This window comes from Loxodonta africana, chromosome 8 (assembly GCF_030014295.1).
Source record: "Loxodonta africana isolate mLoxAfr1 chromosome 8, mLoxAfr1.hap2, whole genome shotgun sequence".
Classification (NCBI taxonomy): Eukaryota; Metazoa; Chordata; class Mammalia; order Proboscidea; family Elephantidae; genus Loxodonta; species Loxodonta africana.
This window is the reverse complement of record NC_087349.1, coordinates 43,780,867-43,799,556: the sequence shown is the minus strand read 5'-3', so window position 1 is coordinate 43,799,556 and position 18,690 is coordinate 43,780,867. Positions and strand designations below refer to the sequence as shown.

The 18,690-nt window shown below is 44.0% G+C and overlaps 1 protein-coding gene across 13 annotated transcripts in view; it reads right to left on the bottom strand.

Annotated features, from left to right (window-relative positions):
• Window positions 1–18,690, bottom strand: part of ATXN7L1 (ataxin 7 like 1) — a 287,096-nt gene that overhangs the window by 18,861 nt on the left and 249,545 nt on the right. For 12 of the 13 annotated variants that reach the window (XM_064289853.1, XM_064289854.1, XM_023544513.2 and 9 more), the window contains 4 exons: window positions 14,958–15,241; window positions 11,420–11,502; window positions 10,308–10,564; window positions 590–782 (listed from right to left, as the gene is read on the bottom strand). In XM_064289853.1, coding sequence (XP_064145923.1) covers window positions 590–782; window positions 10,308–10,564; window positions 11,420–11,502; window positions 14,958–15,241 — 817 coding nt within the window. Of the gene's footprint in view, window positions 1–589; window positions 783–10,307; window positions 10,565–11,419; window positions 11,503–14,957; window positions 15,242–18,147; window positions 18,418–18,690 lie in introns of all 13 variants that reach the window. The other variant, XM_064289863.1, reaches the window with a different exon arrangement.

Below are 18,690 nucleotides of genomic sequence, written 5' to 3'. Positions count from 1 at the left end.
AAAGCAGACTCTTTGAAGCAATTGAGAAGAACATACCCTTTTGGTTAATCAGCAATCATGCTGACATGAAATGCTTCCTCCCTCCCTCAATACACACACACACACACACACACACACTCACTCACACACTCCCAACTTCTGATGCCATATGGTCACCCCTACTAATCACAATAAAACATAGAACCAACCAGGGCTGGCATCTGGCATGCTGCTAAGACAGACAGTTTCTAGAGCAGGTGAGCCAGACGGACTCTTGAAACCAGAGGCTCCATTTTTAGATGCGTAAGGCCAGAAGGTCAGCTCCCAAGTACACTTATATAAACACTGTTTCTCAAGTATTCTCGCTTTAAGGTGGACCACAAACACTGAGGTGTTTAAAGGATTATAATCAGTTGGGAGTCCTTTCCTTCCCTTCTGTGATTTTCAAGGGTATTTCTAAGGCAATCACTGGCCTCAGGGTAAGCCTTTGATAACACATGGTGGTTGGCGGCCTCTCCTTAGGAATGCATGCTGTCTGGCACGACCGACAAAATGCCTGCAAAGCACAGGGGAAAAGGAAAGAGTATAGAAAGAAACGGGTAAGGCCTACCGCAAGAGGTCTGGGATGGTGTGTGGAGAACTGACAGTCCAACTTCTCGGATTCCTCAGCTCCGTCCATCTCCCCCTCATCACTGGACAGTCGACTGGCGAGGTCACCCCCACCGGGGGCCAGAGGGGGTTCTGGAGTGTAGCCACTGTGATTTGACGATGCGCTGCTACTTATGCTATTTGCAGATGATGGTCTAAAGGCAAGAGGAGAGAACAAACAAAATAAACATTTCTGAGGTAAGAACATCCACCCAGTTTTAGGAAGCTCGGAAAACAGCCCTGTTAGTCTTTTCAATGTATCAGGGAGGGCAGGTCGATGGCAAATATGCGCAAGGGAAAACTTAAGGCTAAGAGGCTGAGTAAGTGACCAGCTCTGTGATCCACTGGAGCTGAGGTTCTGTCCTGATTGCTGTCTCAGACAAGGTACCAGAGAAAACCACAACAGTGAAAGCTGAGTGTAAAATACGTAATGTGGCAGTGAGCTAATTTCACAGACAAGTTATTGTTTATAGATTCAGTTACAACTATCTGCCCGTTTGCACTTAAATAATTTGTATTCACGTCTAGTTGCTACCCTTTCAAAGTGGAAACACTTTGAAATGTGCATTGGTGAACCTGACAGGAAGATCAAACAGGTAAACAAGTTCAAACCAATCAACACAATATGAATGATCAAGAAAGACAGCTCTAGGAATCACATTCATTGCCTGAACTATGACTTTATGAAACTGTTAACAGACTGGCACAAAAAAAGGTTTTGTCTCAGTGCTGGGCCCACAAGTCTCGCAACTGACAGCTATGTGTTTCTTGATATCAAGCTCCATGTAGTTTAATTGTATCATCTGAGGATGAATATGTCTATGCATTTTTTGACAAGGCGCTTTAACCACTGCCTGCCACGCTTGGCTCATAGTAGGTGCTGAAGAAATCTTTTTCTGAGTGAAGGAATGAATGAATTCCACGTGTGTAAAACAATCCACTCAATCTCATCTCACTTATGGCTGTTGTTGTTAGGTGCCATTGAGCCAATCTTCAACTCGTAGTGACACCACAGGTTACAGAGTAGAACTGCCCCATAAGGTTTTCTTGGCTGTAATCTGTATGGAAGCAGATCGCCAGGTCCTTCTCCCGAGGAGCTGTTGGGTGGGTTTAAACCTACAATCTTTCAGTTAGCAGCCAAGCGCTTCACTGTTGCACCACCAGGGCTCCTTCAAATATGACTAGGCTTATGGTAAAGCGATGTCACAATAAGAGGCAACAGTATGTATTTCCTAAGCAGTAAAAGGCGAAAATACAAACAAAAATATCCACATTAGTTGGTAAGTTAGAAGAGAAACAGTCACTGTTAATTCTTAAGTAGTTTTTACTACTTCTCCACCTTCATTAGGTGATTGACCAGGGAAAGGTGGCAAAGACTGGCAGAAAAAGGTTTGGGGAAAAAAATCAGGAGTCTTTTGAAACATTTATTTTCTGCTTTGAAAGCTGCCCCTTCAAGTCACATGAAGCAGCACTGTGATTTCTCACCCTTCTCTTTCATTTTCACCCAGGATTCTTTTGCTTTGAAATTTTTATAGGTCTCAAATACCTGAATGCAAGCCAGATTCCAAAAGCACAGTCATTTAAAAATAAAGCCACAGGTAGTTTTGCAGCATTGTTACAAGAACTATTTGGTCTGACAATTTATTAATGACTGTCACCTTCCCATACTTAGAAAGATGCCATTGCTTTGCATGTTAAAAGCCTTTGGTCCAGAGAACACATCTCCATAGAGTGGTCCCTGTGGGCAACACTGCTATTGTCTGCTTATAGCTGAAAACTGAAATAGTAAAACAATTTAGGTAATGCTGAAACATATAAGGAAAGAAAATAGCATCCTTAATCCTGCCACCCAAGATCAAGCGTTATTAGCATTTTGATTTACAACTGTCCAGATTTCTTTATTGTGCATACACATGTATGTGCATTTCTAAGCAAAACTGGACCACGCTATACATAGTATTTTGAGATATACTTCCCTCCCTGCCCCAACTGGCAATGTTGTAGGAATCTTTCCATGTCAATTAATACAGAAATATATCATCATTTTTAATATTCCGTAGTGTTCCATAAACCAACCAAAAAGCAAACCTGTTGCCAGTGAGTAGATTCCAACTCACAGCAACCCTATAGAACAGAGTTGAACTGCCCCATAGGGTTTCCAAGGAGCGGCTGGTGGATTCAAACTGCCGACCAATTGGTTAACAGCCGAGCTCTTAACTACTGTGCCACCAGGACTCCGTTCCATAGTACAGGTATATCACAATTTATTTAACTAATTTTCTAGTGATGGACATTTAAGCTGTTTCCAAACTTCCTAACAGGCTCTTTTTTGAACCCTTCCCCACCACAATAGGACCTCCGTGTCCTGCCAGAGATGAATGTCAGCTGATTTTGTTAAGTGTGATAATAGTATTACGGTTATACAGAAAAATGGTTTTAAAAGATGCATTTGGGAATCGTTAGAGGTAAAGTGTCATGATATCTGCAATTTACTTCAAAACAACAAAGATGAAGCAAATATAGCAAAATATTAACAACTGTTAAAACTAGGTAATGGGTATATGGATGTTCATTACACTAGTCTCTCTACTTTCTGTACACAGAAAAAATTCATAATAAAAAGTAAAAAAAAAAAAGAATGAAAGAAAAAGAAAAGGAAGTGAGCTGGTAGTGCAGGCATGCGTAAGAAAGTGGCTACTGGGAGGAGATATGGCGGTGGTTATGGAGATGATTTCCCAACAACCATTTAACCACTAAGCTGGTAAAAGAAATTTCATTTATTTTCATAATGATTCGGAAACAGGTATGAGAAATAACAGGAAGTGGGCTTTTTTTGGGGGGGGGGGTTGGTATAGAGGAGCTTCCGGAAAGATTTTTTCTTATTTGAAAAGAGACACAAAGAAGTGGGCCCCACCTTCATCTGGACCGTGTTACATCTGGATGTATCTGGAATCACTACAGCCATCTTGTTATCAGCTTTGAGGATGAAATAAAACACTGAAGAGGGTGGAATAAAAGGAGAGAGAAGGAGAGCTAGCCCCTGACCTTTGGGGCTTTGTGCCCCTTTACCTCTGGATTTTGTGTCATGGGAGTTAAGAAATTTCCTAATTTGGTAAGCCTTTGGTAGTCTAGGTCTTCTGCTACTTGTGCCTGAAGCATCCTAAATGATATAAATGTGAACAAAAGATTTTAATAAATTGTTAGAAGAATGATTTCTTCCTCTGCAGCAAGAGTGAGGTACAGGCCTGGAGACAGGGTGACTATAGACTATCCTTAGTCGCTTTCCCCGACCCCTGCTCCTAGAATGCCCATAGCCAGGCATATCACCACTCCCCACACCACGCAGGATTCTTTCTTTGAGAAACTGAATGGCCTCAGAGAAAAGGCTACCAGATCTTGCCTTTTCTGAATTCTCCAAACAAAAGGCTGATTGGTGACCTGATGTCCCACACACATATTTCCAATCAGCCTGTTGGAGCCTCTCTTCTAAATATGGATGATTAGAGATCACCAAACATTCCTGAAGCATCTCCAACATGAGATTGACCAACCAAACATCCACCACCCGAACACATAAATGAAACAAATCTGGAGGAAATGAAGATAATGAAGGAAAGGGGAAAAACTAAAAAAGTATTAGAGATGGTATTACCTCTGCAAAATGACAGTGTCTTGCAGGGTATTATAAAGAAGAAACAATCAGAAAAAGAATGAGATCCTAAAAAGCGTAAAAGCTCATCATCTCTAATGGTGGACACATGGCATGATGCATTTGTCAAAACCCACAGAACTATACAACACAAAGACTGAACCCTGATGTAAACCGTGGAAGTTAGTTAATAATAATTTATCAACATTGGGCTACCAGTTGTAACAAATGTACCACAGGGATGCAAGCTGTTAATAGGAGAAACAACGTACAGGGCGGGGACGGGATACATGGGAACTCTATTTTCTGTACATTTATTTGCATAAACCTAAAACTGTTCTAAAAATTAAAATCTATTAAAAATATATAAAAAGTACAAATCTGAAAAAAAAAAGTATATGATAAATTGAATATTCAACATACACTTCTGAAGATAAAGTAAAACAAAATTAGAAAACACGACAAGGAGACTAAGAATTAGACAACAGCAGTAAAGAGGAAAGGGAGAGAACTAAAAGATCAGTGAAGAGGTTCAACATCCAAGCAATAGGAAGGCAAGTAAGACAGGATAAAAACAATGGTGGGGAGAAAATTATCCAAGACGTAACACATGAAAATATCCTAGGTAAGGACAGGTTTTTCCAGATTGAAAGGATCTACTGAATACCCAGCTCAAGGAATGAAAAAAGACCCACATCGAAAGTCATCACTGTGAAAGTTCGGAGCCCAGGTTTCAGAGATAAAAACCAATCATGTGCAAAGAAATAAAAATGAGAGTGAAATTACATTTCTCAATAAAAACATTTGATGCTAGAAATCAATGGAAAAATGCCTTCAACATTCTGCAGAGGAAATGATTTTCATTCTAGAGTTATACCCTCAAAGAGACTATCAATTAAGTGTGAGGGTAGAATAAAAACATTTTCAGGTAGGCAAGATTTCAAAAATTGACCTCCCATGCAGCTTTTCACAGGAAGTTAACCGAGGAGATACTCCATCACAGTAAGAGAGCAAAGTAAGAAAGAGGAAGGCATGGAATTGAGGAAAGAGGCGCTCTAACAGAGAGGGTAAGACGATGTTTAAGGATGGCAGGACTTTTAGTACTCTAGGTCTTTTAGTACTGTTTGATTTTTGAACTACGTGCCTAAATTACTTTGACCAAAAAAAAAAAAAAAAAAAAAAAAAGTTGTTTAAGGATACAAGGAAAGAAAATGGTGGAAGTACTCAATGGTAAGTTCCAGTTGCCAGATTAAAGAGGCAAGGATATGAGGGGAAGAGAACCTTGGAGAGGAAAGCCGAGCCTGGAAGTGGTGTGCTCTGAGAGCAAAAGCAGAAACATGAATGTGTGATTGTGTGCACACGTGCGTACATGCACATGCAGAAGGAGGAGCTCCAAACTGTTTTCCTTTTTAGGCTAGTTTTCCTCAGGAGGTGTGCATCCTCCTGGAGATAGTGCAGTGCTGGGTGCCTTCAGGACCTTCCAGCTATGATAGGTGTATTCCAAGGTGGGATCTGCAGAGAAGGAGTTCGCTGGAACCAGCCTGTGTCTTTGAAAAAGCAGGGCTTTGGCGAGGAGTGATGTGGAATGGGAACAGGTCATGATGAAGTGTTGAGAAAGTCAGTTTGTTTAGCTGTCATCCACCCTTTCTCAATACTACATCACTCCTCTCCTCTCCTTATGTCAACCTGGTCTAAAGAAACGTATATGATGATAGGTCCCCACCCGGTTCCACTCAGGGAAACTTAGAGAAAGTCCCCACCCCTACCACTTTGAGGATGCGTGAGCACCAGTCTGTGTGAGTTCTTTGGGAAAGAGAGCAAAAGTCCATTGACTTTGATTGAGTCTCTACTATGTGCCAGGCATGTCACGTACATTTTCTCATCCAAGCTACCTACTGCCTTTGTTGTTGGCAGCCCTGTGTGTGCAGAGTAGAACTGGTCCATACAGTTTTCAAGGCTGTGATCTTGGAAGCAGATCACCAGGGCTGACTTCCGTGGTGCCTCTGAGTGGGTTCAAACCACCAACCTTTTTGGGACTTTACTGCCTTAGGTGAGTGTAATTATTATGTACATTTCTTAGATGAGGAAAAATTAATTGCAAAACTAATAAGAGGCAGAAAAATGAGACTTGAACCTGTCTGCTTGACTACAAAGCCCCCTATATGTGGGAAATGGATGAAGAAAATGCACAGGATGAGCATAAGTCATGGAGAGAAATGGCTTGAGGTTTGGCAATGACCCTACCTCAGTGGTCAAGAACTGAAGTTGCTTTTGCTCCAGATTCATCCCTGCCCCCTTTTCAGGTGTTAGAACCCGCCTCTCTCCCTGCTGCCTCTGTCAGTCTAAAGTTCATTGGATTTTGCCATTTTATGTATAAGAGTAGAAGTGTGAGCTTCTACAATGCAAAGGGGTATGGCACTGCCTTCCATGGCCCAACTGCCTACCTTCCCAAGGGCCAGAGCCTGACCTGTTAGAGCCTAACTTGACCTTCTGCCCACACTTCCTTTCCAACAAAGCCCTGAGGGGTTGGCCCTTGGGCTCTTTGGGGCTGGCAATGCGTCCTCTTTGCACTGGGGACAAAGAAACAAGAACATATGGGTATGCTGTTCAAGGGCCTGCAGGTTAGAGGCAGATGGAGGGTGGGCATATGGAACTCAGGCAGCACCAAGGCCTTCACTGACTCCCATTGCTTTCCCATTGAAGACCACTGCCACTTACAACAGCTACCATTAACTGAATGCTTATTATGTGGTTGGTACTTTATCTCACTTAATTCTTATCTCCATTTTACAGATGAGCAATCTAGAGAGGTTAAGAAACATGACCAAGCTTATCTAGTTAGTAAGAACGGAGTTGAGATTTGCTCTTCAAATCCTGCTCCAACCCTTGTTATATAACTTTTCAAGCTTTTCTAATTCTAGACCCAAGTTCCTTTATAAAAATCTCTGACAAGAATGGGTTGCAATTCAAGAATACGAGAACTGAAATACTTTCAAAGTTAACAGCAAAGGTATGTAAGAAATAAATTCACAATATGTTAGCATTTCTTATAAAGGGAATGTGCAATTGGGAAGGATTACAATAATTCCATTCATGTATCTATAGCTATTTTTGCTAATTATATATAGTTGTGGATAAAATATCTATTATGTATATCATTAGTATGAGTAAAATACAAGTTATTGTAAGTTTTACACAATTACAACATTAAACTCTCATCATGCCTTTTCAGCCCCTGATTGCATGGGGTCTCAGCCTAACCTAAAACAACTGAAAGAATGTGTTATTCTCCATTAACTTTCCTCTGAGTTTTTTGGTACCTTACCATCCCTTAAAAAATCATCATTACCAATGTTTGCAATGCGCTCCTGTGCCTTTCCCCTTCCTTTCCAAAGACATTCTTTTTGCTAATTAACCTCACCTTCCCCTCCTTTCTTCAGCCTCCCCAAGAGAACATAAATACCTGGCAAATATTCTCCATGTGCACGCAAACATCCCCTTGAATATTAAACCAAAAAGAGGAGAAAGGAGCTCCATAAAGTTCTACTTCCTGTTGTGTGTTTTTTGGTTTTTTAAAAGGCTGTTCAGTCATGGTCTGCTGCTTGGGTGAGATGTGCCTCCATCAGTCAAAAATAGATAGAGAGCCCCCGAAACTACTGCCCTGAGATAATCTTTAAACTTTAAACCTTAAGCCAAAATCATCCCCTGAAGTTTTCTCTAAACCAAAAAGAGCTTATTTTAATTAGTAAAGTATGTCTCTTTTGAGCATTGTGCTCTTTTAAAGAATTTTCTATGTAGATCAAATTGACAACGACAACTTGAGCAGTTGGATGGGAAGCTTAGGGGGCAGTGAGTTTAAGATAACGGTGGTAGGATAATGTGGAAAAGGGTAGCAAGAATGGAAGTACAACTTGAAGAATGTAACCAATGTCACTCAATTGTACATGTAGAAATTGCTGACAGGTGTATCTTTGGCTGTGTACCCTTTCACTAAAATAAAAATATATTTTTAAAAATAGATGGGGAAATGGAAAATAAAAAGAGGGTTTTCAAATGGGGTTCCCTGGAATCCTTGGGGAATTTGAAGTAATTCCTCCAGGGGTCCTGGAGGAGAAAGGGCTCCGTGTGAGGACAGCAGGGCTGCGCTGGCTTCAGGAGGAGGCATATCTGATTTTGTATTGGGTTTCATGTAAGATTTTGTTGGAATGAAAATGTTGTAGAGTTAAAGGAAAAAAAAAAAGTTTGGAAACCACTGTACATAAAATTGAAGCCCCTTCCAGAAAGTTTGGGACAGAATTATATTCAGCTCTAAACCAAAACCCCACCAAACCCACTGCCGTCGAATAGATTCCGACTCATAGCGACCCTGTAGGAGAGTATAACTGCCCCATAGGGTTTCCAAGGAGCACCTGGCAGATTCGAACTGCCAACCTCTTGGTTAACAGCTGTAGCACTTAACCACTATGCTACCAGGGTTTCCTTCAACTCTAAAGCAAGGGTAATATCCTTAATCCATATCTGCATTAGAGTAAGAAGTAATTATAAAATGATCTCAAATCCAGGGGCAGCAAGGAAGTAGATGTAACTGGATGACAGTGACATAACAATGGTTATGATGATGGAATGTATGGGGGTGGCAATTCCATGTGACCATGTCCTCTCTGAAAGCCTGAAGCTGAGATTGGCGATTCCCACAGAGGGACTCTGGGTGTCAAACTGGTCAGGCTCACACCAAAGTGGAAGGGCCAAGGGTGAGAATTTGTTTTTGCTTTCAAAATCATCCCCACCTTTTATAACTAAAAAAAATATGTTCTCTAAATTAGTACTTGCTTTGGACGATTACTCTTTGACACTCACACGATATATTCAGTATCATTGGATAATACTTCTCAGAGTATTACTAATGCTTCCTTTTTATCAAAGTTCTGGATATTTGGGTCTTATCTTGTTTTCTAAACTCTAAATTCCTGAAGAGCAGGGTCTAGTTTGATTTATCTCCATATCCCTGCCTGAAAGCACCTAACAGAATACCCTGCTTACAGAGCAATTACCACTCAATAAATATCTTCAAATGAATGGTTCCCTGTCTGACCACATGGAAATTAGTCTGCTGCTCAATACAGCATCCCACTGTCCATCAAAACAGACAAAGGTGGGCTTTAAATAGATTTTGATTCTCTGTTTTCTATTCTTTCCTTTCTGTCCAGGACAACCAAATAAAAGCCCAAACAAGTGGCTCAGAAGAGCAGCTTTCTTTGTGCAGAGGGAACTGTGAGGACAAGGAGTCTGTTATGCCAATTTCCCCTTAATCCTGCTCACAGGAGAGTTGTAGAAATAATTTACAACATGTTGAGGTAAATGCGCTAGCATGGCCCAACCAGCCCGAGGTGTGCTGGCCGCTCACCTACCCAGGTTTTCGCTATTCCCTGCTCTAGGAAACTTTAATATGAAAACTCAGGTTCCAGAAAGTCTCCTGGTGGCTGATGCGTCATCCTTCTAGGTATTTACTTCAGCCTTGCTTGGTAAGGAGTCGCTGCATAATTAATGGTTAAGGGCTGGCTACTAACTGAAAGGTTGGCAGTTTGAACCCTTCCAGAGGCACCTCAGAAGGAAGGCCTGGTGATCTATTTTTGAAAGATTACAGCCATTGAAAACCCTATGAAGCACAGTTCTACTCTGCAACACATGGGGATGCCATGAGTTGGAATCCACTCCATGGCAACTGGTTTGGCTTTGGTTTTCTTGCTTTGCAGAAACACCTACTGTGGATACTGAGGTCTACCATAAAGGATGATGATGGCAATGGTGACGACACTGATGATGATGAGAGCAGCTAAAATGTGTTGACTGTTATGCGGCAGGCACTGGGGTGAGCGCCTTGTGCACATGATCTCATTTAAACTTCACAACAGCCTCATGAGGTAGGACGATTATGATTTCCATTTAACACATGATCTGACTGTGCACACCCCAACAAGGGCAAGTAACTTGACCAAGGGCTCAGAGCTATTACCACCACAGTGGGACTTACCTAGGAAGTACGGAGTTGGGAGGCCTGGATTTTGCAGGGGATGCGACTTTAGATTCTGGCCCAGAGTTCCCTGAAGATCCAGGAAGGGACTCCTGTGCTGGCCCTGACTGGCATGGAAGTATTTCCCTTGCAGAAGTCAGGAGATGCTCTTTATCTTTAACTTCTTTTTCCCGGGACTTGGCTTTGTGTTCTGCCAGAAGGAGGTCAAATTGCTTTTTCCGGCCTGGGACTGCCCTCCGATGGCTTAGCGAGTGTGTCTAAGGAGAAGAGAGATGAAAAGCACAGCCTCTTTGATCAGCACATAAACCTGCTTCCCCAGGCCCTCCATCTCAGAAACAGCAATTCATGGGCATTTAGAGGTGCGTGACAAGTCAGTCAACTTCAGGCATCAGCTCCTGTGCTGTGGCTCCGAAGAGGCAGTGACCACACAAACACAACCATGCCCTACGCTCCTGGCGTTAAGAAGCCAAAGCTTCCTCCAGAAATTGGCATAAGGTGACGAGCTTCAGCGCAGAACCCATCAAAGCCTCTCTGATGAAAGGCAGCCACGCGGGGATGCTAGAGTTAATCCAGGTGCAGGCAGGAGGCTGGATGTGGCCCAGACAAACAGAGCCACCAAGCGGAGAAGGCCACAGCCTGATCCCAAGAAGCACTAGCAGTTCAGTATGAGATAAGGGGCTGGGGCTACCCAATGGCGGCCGCCCGGGGTCCGCTCTTCCCCTGGCCACCCTGTGTGGCTGGATCAGGGGCGCGGCATATCATCCTCCCCTCCTTCCAAGGCGCCGCTGCTGCCGCTGCCGCCACCGCCGCTCCTGCATACATTAAACTGTAGCAGGGTTTAGAACCGCCTGTGAGTGCCTATAAATACAATTTACTGTCTGGCCTCACAAGTAACAGGGGAAGCCTATTTTTTTTTTTTCCTTCTTAAAAAGCCAGCCAGCTCGAGGCAGGCACTCTGCTGCCATGGAAGAGAAGAAAGCATTTCCCTTACAAAGAACAGCTGGGGGTCATGTCGAGGTTCCACACCCTGCCGTGTGCAGAGAGTGGCATGCAAACATTTCGACAAAGGCCCCAGCGAGAGCAGGAAGTATTTTTTATGGAAAGAGAAATACCTTGCAGGTGAGGGATCTTGTGCAAGGTTTCTTTGTCTCGGGATCCAATACTCCACAGTGTTTATTTGGGTCAAATTCTCTCTCTGGTTTAAGAAACAAACAAAAAATATAAGAAGGAGACTAAATAGGATTTGGCATTAAGACTACATAAAAAAAAAAATGCACATTTGCACCAACAAGTGAGACATTGTTAGGCAATCTGTTTTTTTTTTTTTCTTTTTCCAACCGGCTGCTAAACTGCTTCAAGAACCGCTCAGAGGAAAATGGCGTTCCCCTGTGAACCCAGAGTCCCGAGTCCAGCAGGGATGCAGAATGCAGCACCAAGCACAGGGGCAGGGGTGGGGGCGAGCATGGGGCACGGGAGAAGGAGCCGTGCTGCTGCTGTGACAGTTTATTTTACTTGAAATGGTTCCACAGGTACTTGGCACTTTGGGCAAAGCTGGCTGCAGCCCAGGGAGAGCCACCTGCGGCTGGAGGGCCACTTTTTCCAGAGCTGCTCCAGGAATACATCCATTCCCCCCCAACCCCCACCTTCCTGCTAGTTTGGGCCACTTAAACAGAAGACTGTTCCTTGACATGTCGGTGTGACCTGCTTCCCTCAAGCTTTGCAAAGTCCTCGTCACAAGGCTTTCCACACAGCCTCACTGGTCAGAAGACCGTTTACCTGACTCAGGGACATTTTGGGGGTGTCATAGCAGAAAAAAGGGAAAATATAAGTGTGTTTCTTATGTGTGTCTGATGCTGAAGGTGCAGAAAGAACCAAAAAACCCAAACTCGTTGCTGTTGAGTCTATTCCAACTCATGGCAACCCATGTGTTACATAGTAGAACTGCTCTATAGAGTTTTCTTGGCTTTCAGGCCTCTCTTCTGCAACACCACTGGGTGGGTTGAAACTGCCAACCTTTAGGTTAGTAGTTGAGAGCAAACTGCAGAAAGGACAAGGCCTACTAATCTCACAGCTCGCTCTGTCCCCAGTCCTGGGCCTGACATTCCAAATGAGGCTCAGACAGGGTGGCTGTACCCTTGGGATGAATGAGGGCCATGTAGGGAGGCCAGGCTTTCCCAAGCTCCTGCCTTCCAACTGGATTGTCCATGGAGGTTACTTTTAAGGAATATGTTCTTTTTCCGCACATCGTGGCTCCCTTATCCCTGTAATTACAGAAGTGCCCTCTTTACCTGGAAGGTGAGGGGATGTGAAGGAATCTTTTAATAACCCTTGAAACTTTACAGTCCCCCTCTCAGCTGGCCTGTGTCCTCTCTGGAAGGCACCCAAAGAGCTACTGACAAGCTCTTCTGGGAAGGTTGGGAGACTGGTAGTGGTGTTGGTGGGTTGGGGTCTAGGGAAGCTTGGTGGAGCAACATTAAGAGACTAAAAAAAAGAGACTGAATGGGTGCAAATTAAAACGAGGATACCTAGCCTGAAAAACTGTCTGAAATTGATGCAGTAAACTCTGAATATAATAAATAATGAGTTTCATTTGCAAAAAGAGAAAAAAGTTTCGGGTCATGGGGTGGTTGTGGTGATGATGTATGCAATAAAACCATTCTTATATTCAAGACAGATTCCCTAGTTGGCTACCAAAATGCCCCCCCACCCCATCTCTGTTTTCACGTTTGTCTTCTTTGTTTAGCTTCATTTTTAAGAACAGAAGACTAGTAGGCTTGGAGATGCCTGTTTTCTATAAGCCCTCCCTGCCCAACAAGAAGCAAAGGCGCCAGGCCCCAGACTATCTGGCATGGATTTCTCTCTCTTGCGTCTATCTGTCAGGGTCAGACCCATGCCCAGATCCAGCACCTCATGTTGGCCTGGAATGGAGTAGGTTGTTTGGCTGGGGGTAGGCGCTGGCTGCCAATGCGAAAGCAAGGTAGAAACGAGCAAAAGATCCAATGAGACAAAACCACCAACACAATGCAAAAACAACAAACAGCACCCCTCCAAACAACTGCAGGTTGGGGTGCAGGCTGGACACAGTGGTCATGCTTTTGCCATGATAAGGAACCAAGGGCCCTGGACACTGTGGCCAGGCCTAACAGTTTTCCAGGGAGGATGCCACCCCCCTCTGCGGAGTGAAATCTAACTTTCCATTCAGGAAAGAGCCAGGCCCCACCTCACTCAAAGAGAAGACCAGAGTCTACCTTTCAATCCTGATGGTGTGTGAAGAGTGTCACTGTGTGCTGCTGAGTCAATTCGGACTCAGCGAAGCTATAGGACAGAGAAGAACTGCCCCATAGGGTTTCCTAGGCTGTAACCTTTACGGGAGCAGGTTGTCAGGTTTTTTCTCCCATGGAGCGGCTAGTGGGTTTGAACTACAACCTTTTGGTTAGCAGCTGAGCACTTAACCATTGTGCCACCAACGGTCCATGCCTGAATAGTATACAGAGGGGATCTGTAGCTACAAAATCTGTTTCATTTGAATGCATTGAGCCTGAGGTACTCTGAAGTAATGATTTTTAATTTTTTTCTTTTAAGTTACAGATGTAAGACAGTTCATTTTAGAAAAACTAGAAATACAGATAAATATAACATGCTGTTGTTGTTAGGTGCTGTCAAATCGGTTCCGACTCATAGCAACCCTACGTACAACAGAATGAAACACTGCCTGGTCCTGTGCCATCCTCACAATTGTCGTTATATAACATAGAAAGTAAAAAAAATACAACATAGAAAGTAAAAATTGCCCACAATTCTTGGGGTGGTTAAAAATTATGCTCACACCAGAGGAGGGTTATAGTTTTTTTTTTTTTTTTTTTTTTCTGGGCACCATTAGATAAATACCCATAGTGTATGAAGAAGTTATGAAGTTTACACCCTTTTTTGGTCTTTTGGAGAAAACAGAGCTCCCAGACTTAGTTCTATAACAAAATCTAAGCAAACAACATCCACATGGGGGTGCTCTGACAAGGAAGTCATCATCCCAAGAAATAGTTATATGCTACCTTCCTGGGCACCAACCAAGGAGTAGACCTGAAAGAAATATCCAAGTACCCCACCTGCTGTGCTGGCCTGAGCGTTCCCAAATGAGAATTCCAAGCTGATTTTGTGGGAAAGGTGGTCATAGTCCCAGATCCCAGAATCAACCTGTAAACCAATGAGGCCAAAGAGCAGAGGCTGTGTATTCCTGTGGAGCACAGCCTGCCCTGAGCTACTGGGACACATTGCTATGAGTTTTCCATATCACAGCAGGATGTGCCTGCGGAAGCCAAGGGCAGTTCAGCCTGTCAGCATGACACTGCTGCACAAGAACCTTGGAATCCATGGACTGTCATGTTCGATTCAGAGTATCCTGCCTCCTGATCACCACAGTAATTCCTGTGAAGCAATGAACTGACCAACAGACTTTACCTGCCTGGAAAAAAGAGAACCAGTTCTCCCCTGTATCTTTTTTTGGGGGAGGGTGGAGAATTCTGTTTGCAGATCAACTCCATGTCCCCCTTAAAATGAAACAGATTCGCTTAATTAAACCACTTCACTCCTTGGTCATGAATGATTCAACTTCAGTCTAATCATGAGCCAGACTCTAAGGACATGGACACGTACCTGAAAGTCTCCTGTAAGGCTTGTTGCTGCTTTTGGTGCCATTTTGTTGTTTCTTGTCTATTGTGGCCGACAGAATTCCTTTGCCATTTAAGATCTTCTCTGGTGATGGTTGCACTTGCTTGGACATCAAAACTGGCTTAAATAAAGGTGGGGAGGAGACAGCAGAGGACGAGGTGCAGGAGGAGGTGACTGTAGTAGTGGCTGCCGAGTTCATTTTGACATTGGCACCATCTGCCTTCACTAGGTTAGGAATTTTCTCTAAACTGACTACAGGAACCGGAATGCTGAAAAACAAACGAACAAACACACACAATTGCCTTCTTTGATACATCTGGTCCACGGAGAATCTCTCCGGGCTTATCATTATCAGAACACTTCCTTATCACTTATGTATACGACTCCTATAAGCTAGCAGTGTGAGTCCAGTTTTGCTAGGAGGGAGATTCATGCCTAAGAAAGGACCAACAGGGAGTATGAGGCTGGCACAGTGCCAGGGACAGCATCAGCACTATGTTCCCATAGAGCCTACAACTCCCCCGCTCCGTCCCTGTATGTCAGCTGTCTCGAGAAAGCACCTTGGACAGGACAAGGTGCCCACGGTGAAGGAAGAAATGCTCGTTCCCTGAGTTCAGGGTACCACTTGCTGAATCACGCCTCCGCCCCCCAGTCCTCAGCCAGTCTCCCACCCCAGCCCGATCAGGCCTGACATCTGCTTGGCTTGGGAGTGCTGACAGATCACGCCACGCCAAGGTGAGGCTTCGGGCCAGCGTGCCACACGACATGCTGTCCGAGGGCTTCTGGATGACTCTCCTATCCTGGGGATGGGCTGAAATTGAGGGAGCCGCCATGTAACATTATCTAATACTCCATTTTAGGCTGCTAGTTATGTAAATAGACAATTCTCAGGGCTGGCAGGTGAGAGGATGAATTTTAAGAAGACAGCACAAAGGTGCACTTTCACTCGCAGAATCTGTCACCTTAGCCCCACTCCCTGCTACTTTTCCTGGAATGGATGTGCAGTTGATTGCCGTGCTTCTGTAATGCAGAAGGATCCTGTGTCTGTGGGGCTGTGGAGCATTCTGTCCTGGGGTCTTAAAAGATAAGAAAAATAAGCTTTGGTCTCTGAACTAGATTCCTTTTCCTCCTTGCAGGAGGGTAGAATGTGAACTCGCCAGCCCCCCAATCATCTTTGAGCTGAGAGTGGCACCTACTTAGCTATCTGAATGCCAGATGATCTAGAATCCGGCTTTGACATGCCTGCAGACAATGTAGCGCACGAAAGAGAGGCTGTTTTTGGCAAGGGAGGAATCTTATCTGTCCACGTGGCCAGCTGGCTTTCCCTTCTCTAAAGATTCACAGCTCATTTCTTTGATCAACTTGTTCATGAAATTATTTTAGCAACCTCTCAGCCTCTATCCCTTTTCTGACTTTGAAGCAGGATCACAGATGTTATTTACAGATCTTTGCCAGTGAGAAGGGCACACAGCAGCTGACCAGACTGCTGCCAGACATCATGAACACTGCCAGATGTCACCTAGGACCATACGCTTTCTTGGCCCTGGGAAGGGTAGTGTGGCTTCACGTCCCATGTGAAGGGAAACTGGAAGGGTGGTTTTTAGTACTAACCCAAATCACCGCCAACCCTGCCTTGATCAGAGTGTCTGAGATACAGCTAAACCACGGCGACTTTCTGTTTAGTGGCAATTTTCAAAGCACTCACATACGACTGAAGACTAGCACAAGAAGCCCTTTAAGAGAGCACACGAAGAAGCCATAATAGTTGCTACTTGGTGAAATTAGTTCTGCATTCCTAATTTTTTTCTAAATGGTAAAAAATGCTGAACCCTGTGCTAGAAAAATTCTCCGAGGGCCATTCCCCCACTTCTTTTCAAAAAACACAAATTACAAAACTCATGTACTTGTATACCTAAAACGGTGAATTTTACCATACAAAAATTCTACATCAATAAACCTGATTTAAAAAATATATAACAGCCTGTTCAAGAAACTTTTGTTGATTCATTTTTGCACCCTTGCTCTCATCTGCTGCCTTTTATTTCTTTAGAAAAATCAAACTCCAAGTATCGATGAGAACACATGGACCACTAGCCAGGTGAGAAGATTCCCTAGCACCTGAGCGGCCTTCTCTGGCACACTTCTTTGTGAAGCCAAGTAAGTTCAAGAAAGAAGTTAGGACTTTTAAGATCCAGATTGAGCTCTTGTTCCATGAGCTAGCATGAGTGAGTGGAAGGCTCCAGTTTCCATGAAGAGTGTCCTGGGTACATGTTGAACACCCACGAGCTCGACAGACAGAGAGACATGATGCCTGTGACAGAATAATCCACAGCAGTTGTTTAAACTGAAATACATTTAAGAACTGAGCCACCAAACCAAAAACTAAACTCGTTGCTGTTAATTCCGACTCATAATGATCCTACAAGACAGAGTAGAACTGCCTCCGCAGGGTTTCCAGGGAGTGGCTGGTGGATTCGAACTGCCAATCTTTTGGTGAGCAGTCGAGCTCTTAATCACTGAGCCACCAGGGTTCTTAAGAACTGAACCAAGTGTTCCACAAACACTCATAGTACAGACTGGGTTCCTTCCCTAAAGTCAATGTCCAGCCCAAGGTGTGCTCCTGAAGACAGCCACCAGAGCACAGGTGGCCATTTGGGGAAGTGTCAGTGGACTCATCTCCTCGTTGATGCCTCTTCCAAGGTGTGTGTAACTGAGCATGCGCCAGGCTAACTAATGTCAGTAACTGATCTCCTAAACTGGATTTTTCTCGAGTGTGGCCCATTCATACCCTTCATTGCAAACACTCCCAGAATTCGGTTTGGACTTTCATCCCAGTATCTGCAGGCAGGGTGTGAATTCTGGACACATCAGAAATGAGAAAGCAAGGCCAATGATGTGCAGCCCTCTGGAATTTAGTTTTCTTGGATAAGGAGTGGGAGGAGTTAGGGAAAAAATTCTGATCAAGAATGTTTCAAAGGATTCCAAAGACCAGATGAGTGGGAAAGGAGCTGAGCCATTGAGTAAATGGCCCTGATGCCAGGTAAGGGGTCCCACCTTGTGATGGAAAGAGAAGGACATTGAATTCTTTTGGGGTGGGAATTCCAAGGGTCTCTGTTAATGGAGACGGGCTACAGATACAGCGAAGCAGGTAGAATCTGGGAGCTGCCCCTGATACCTTCTTCTTAGGTGTTCTTTCTCTTCCCGAAAATGTGTGGCTGGGCTGAGAAGGTACTTCTGCTGGGAGTCAAGAGGAGATAAGGGAGGCACGCAGTTCAATGGTAGTGGCAAGGGTCAAATACATCCTCAAAGGAAATGAGAGAGGAGTTCAGATCACCCTGATTTGACCTTGCCACCCTCATCTTCCAGATAAATGCTAGCCATTAGCTCACCCAAGTCTTCAGCCTCCTTTCTTCACTGTTACTGGTGACAACCCTGAAATCCTAAACTGAAGAACAAAGGAAGAAATGATTGCAAGATGGTGCCACATGATTTGGAAACCCAATCCAAAGCTCTGATCTTTTTCAAGCTAAAAGCTTGGGCTGACCTAAGAACCTGATGAGAGTTCCTCACTCCTGCTTGGCTTGCATACTAATCCTTTGCATTTACCTATACCCCAGGAAGGAAGACACACAGCTCTATGGAAGCCATCACCCTGGCACTGTCCTCTGCTTTCTCCCATTTATCGCTTCCTCACCCACTCATTTCCTCTGCCATGTGA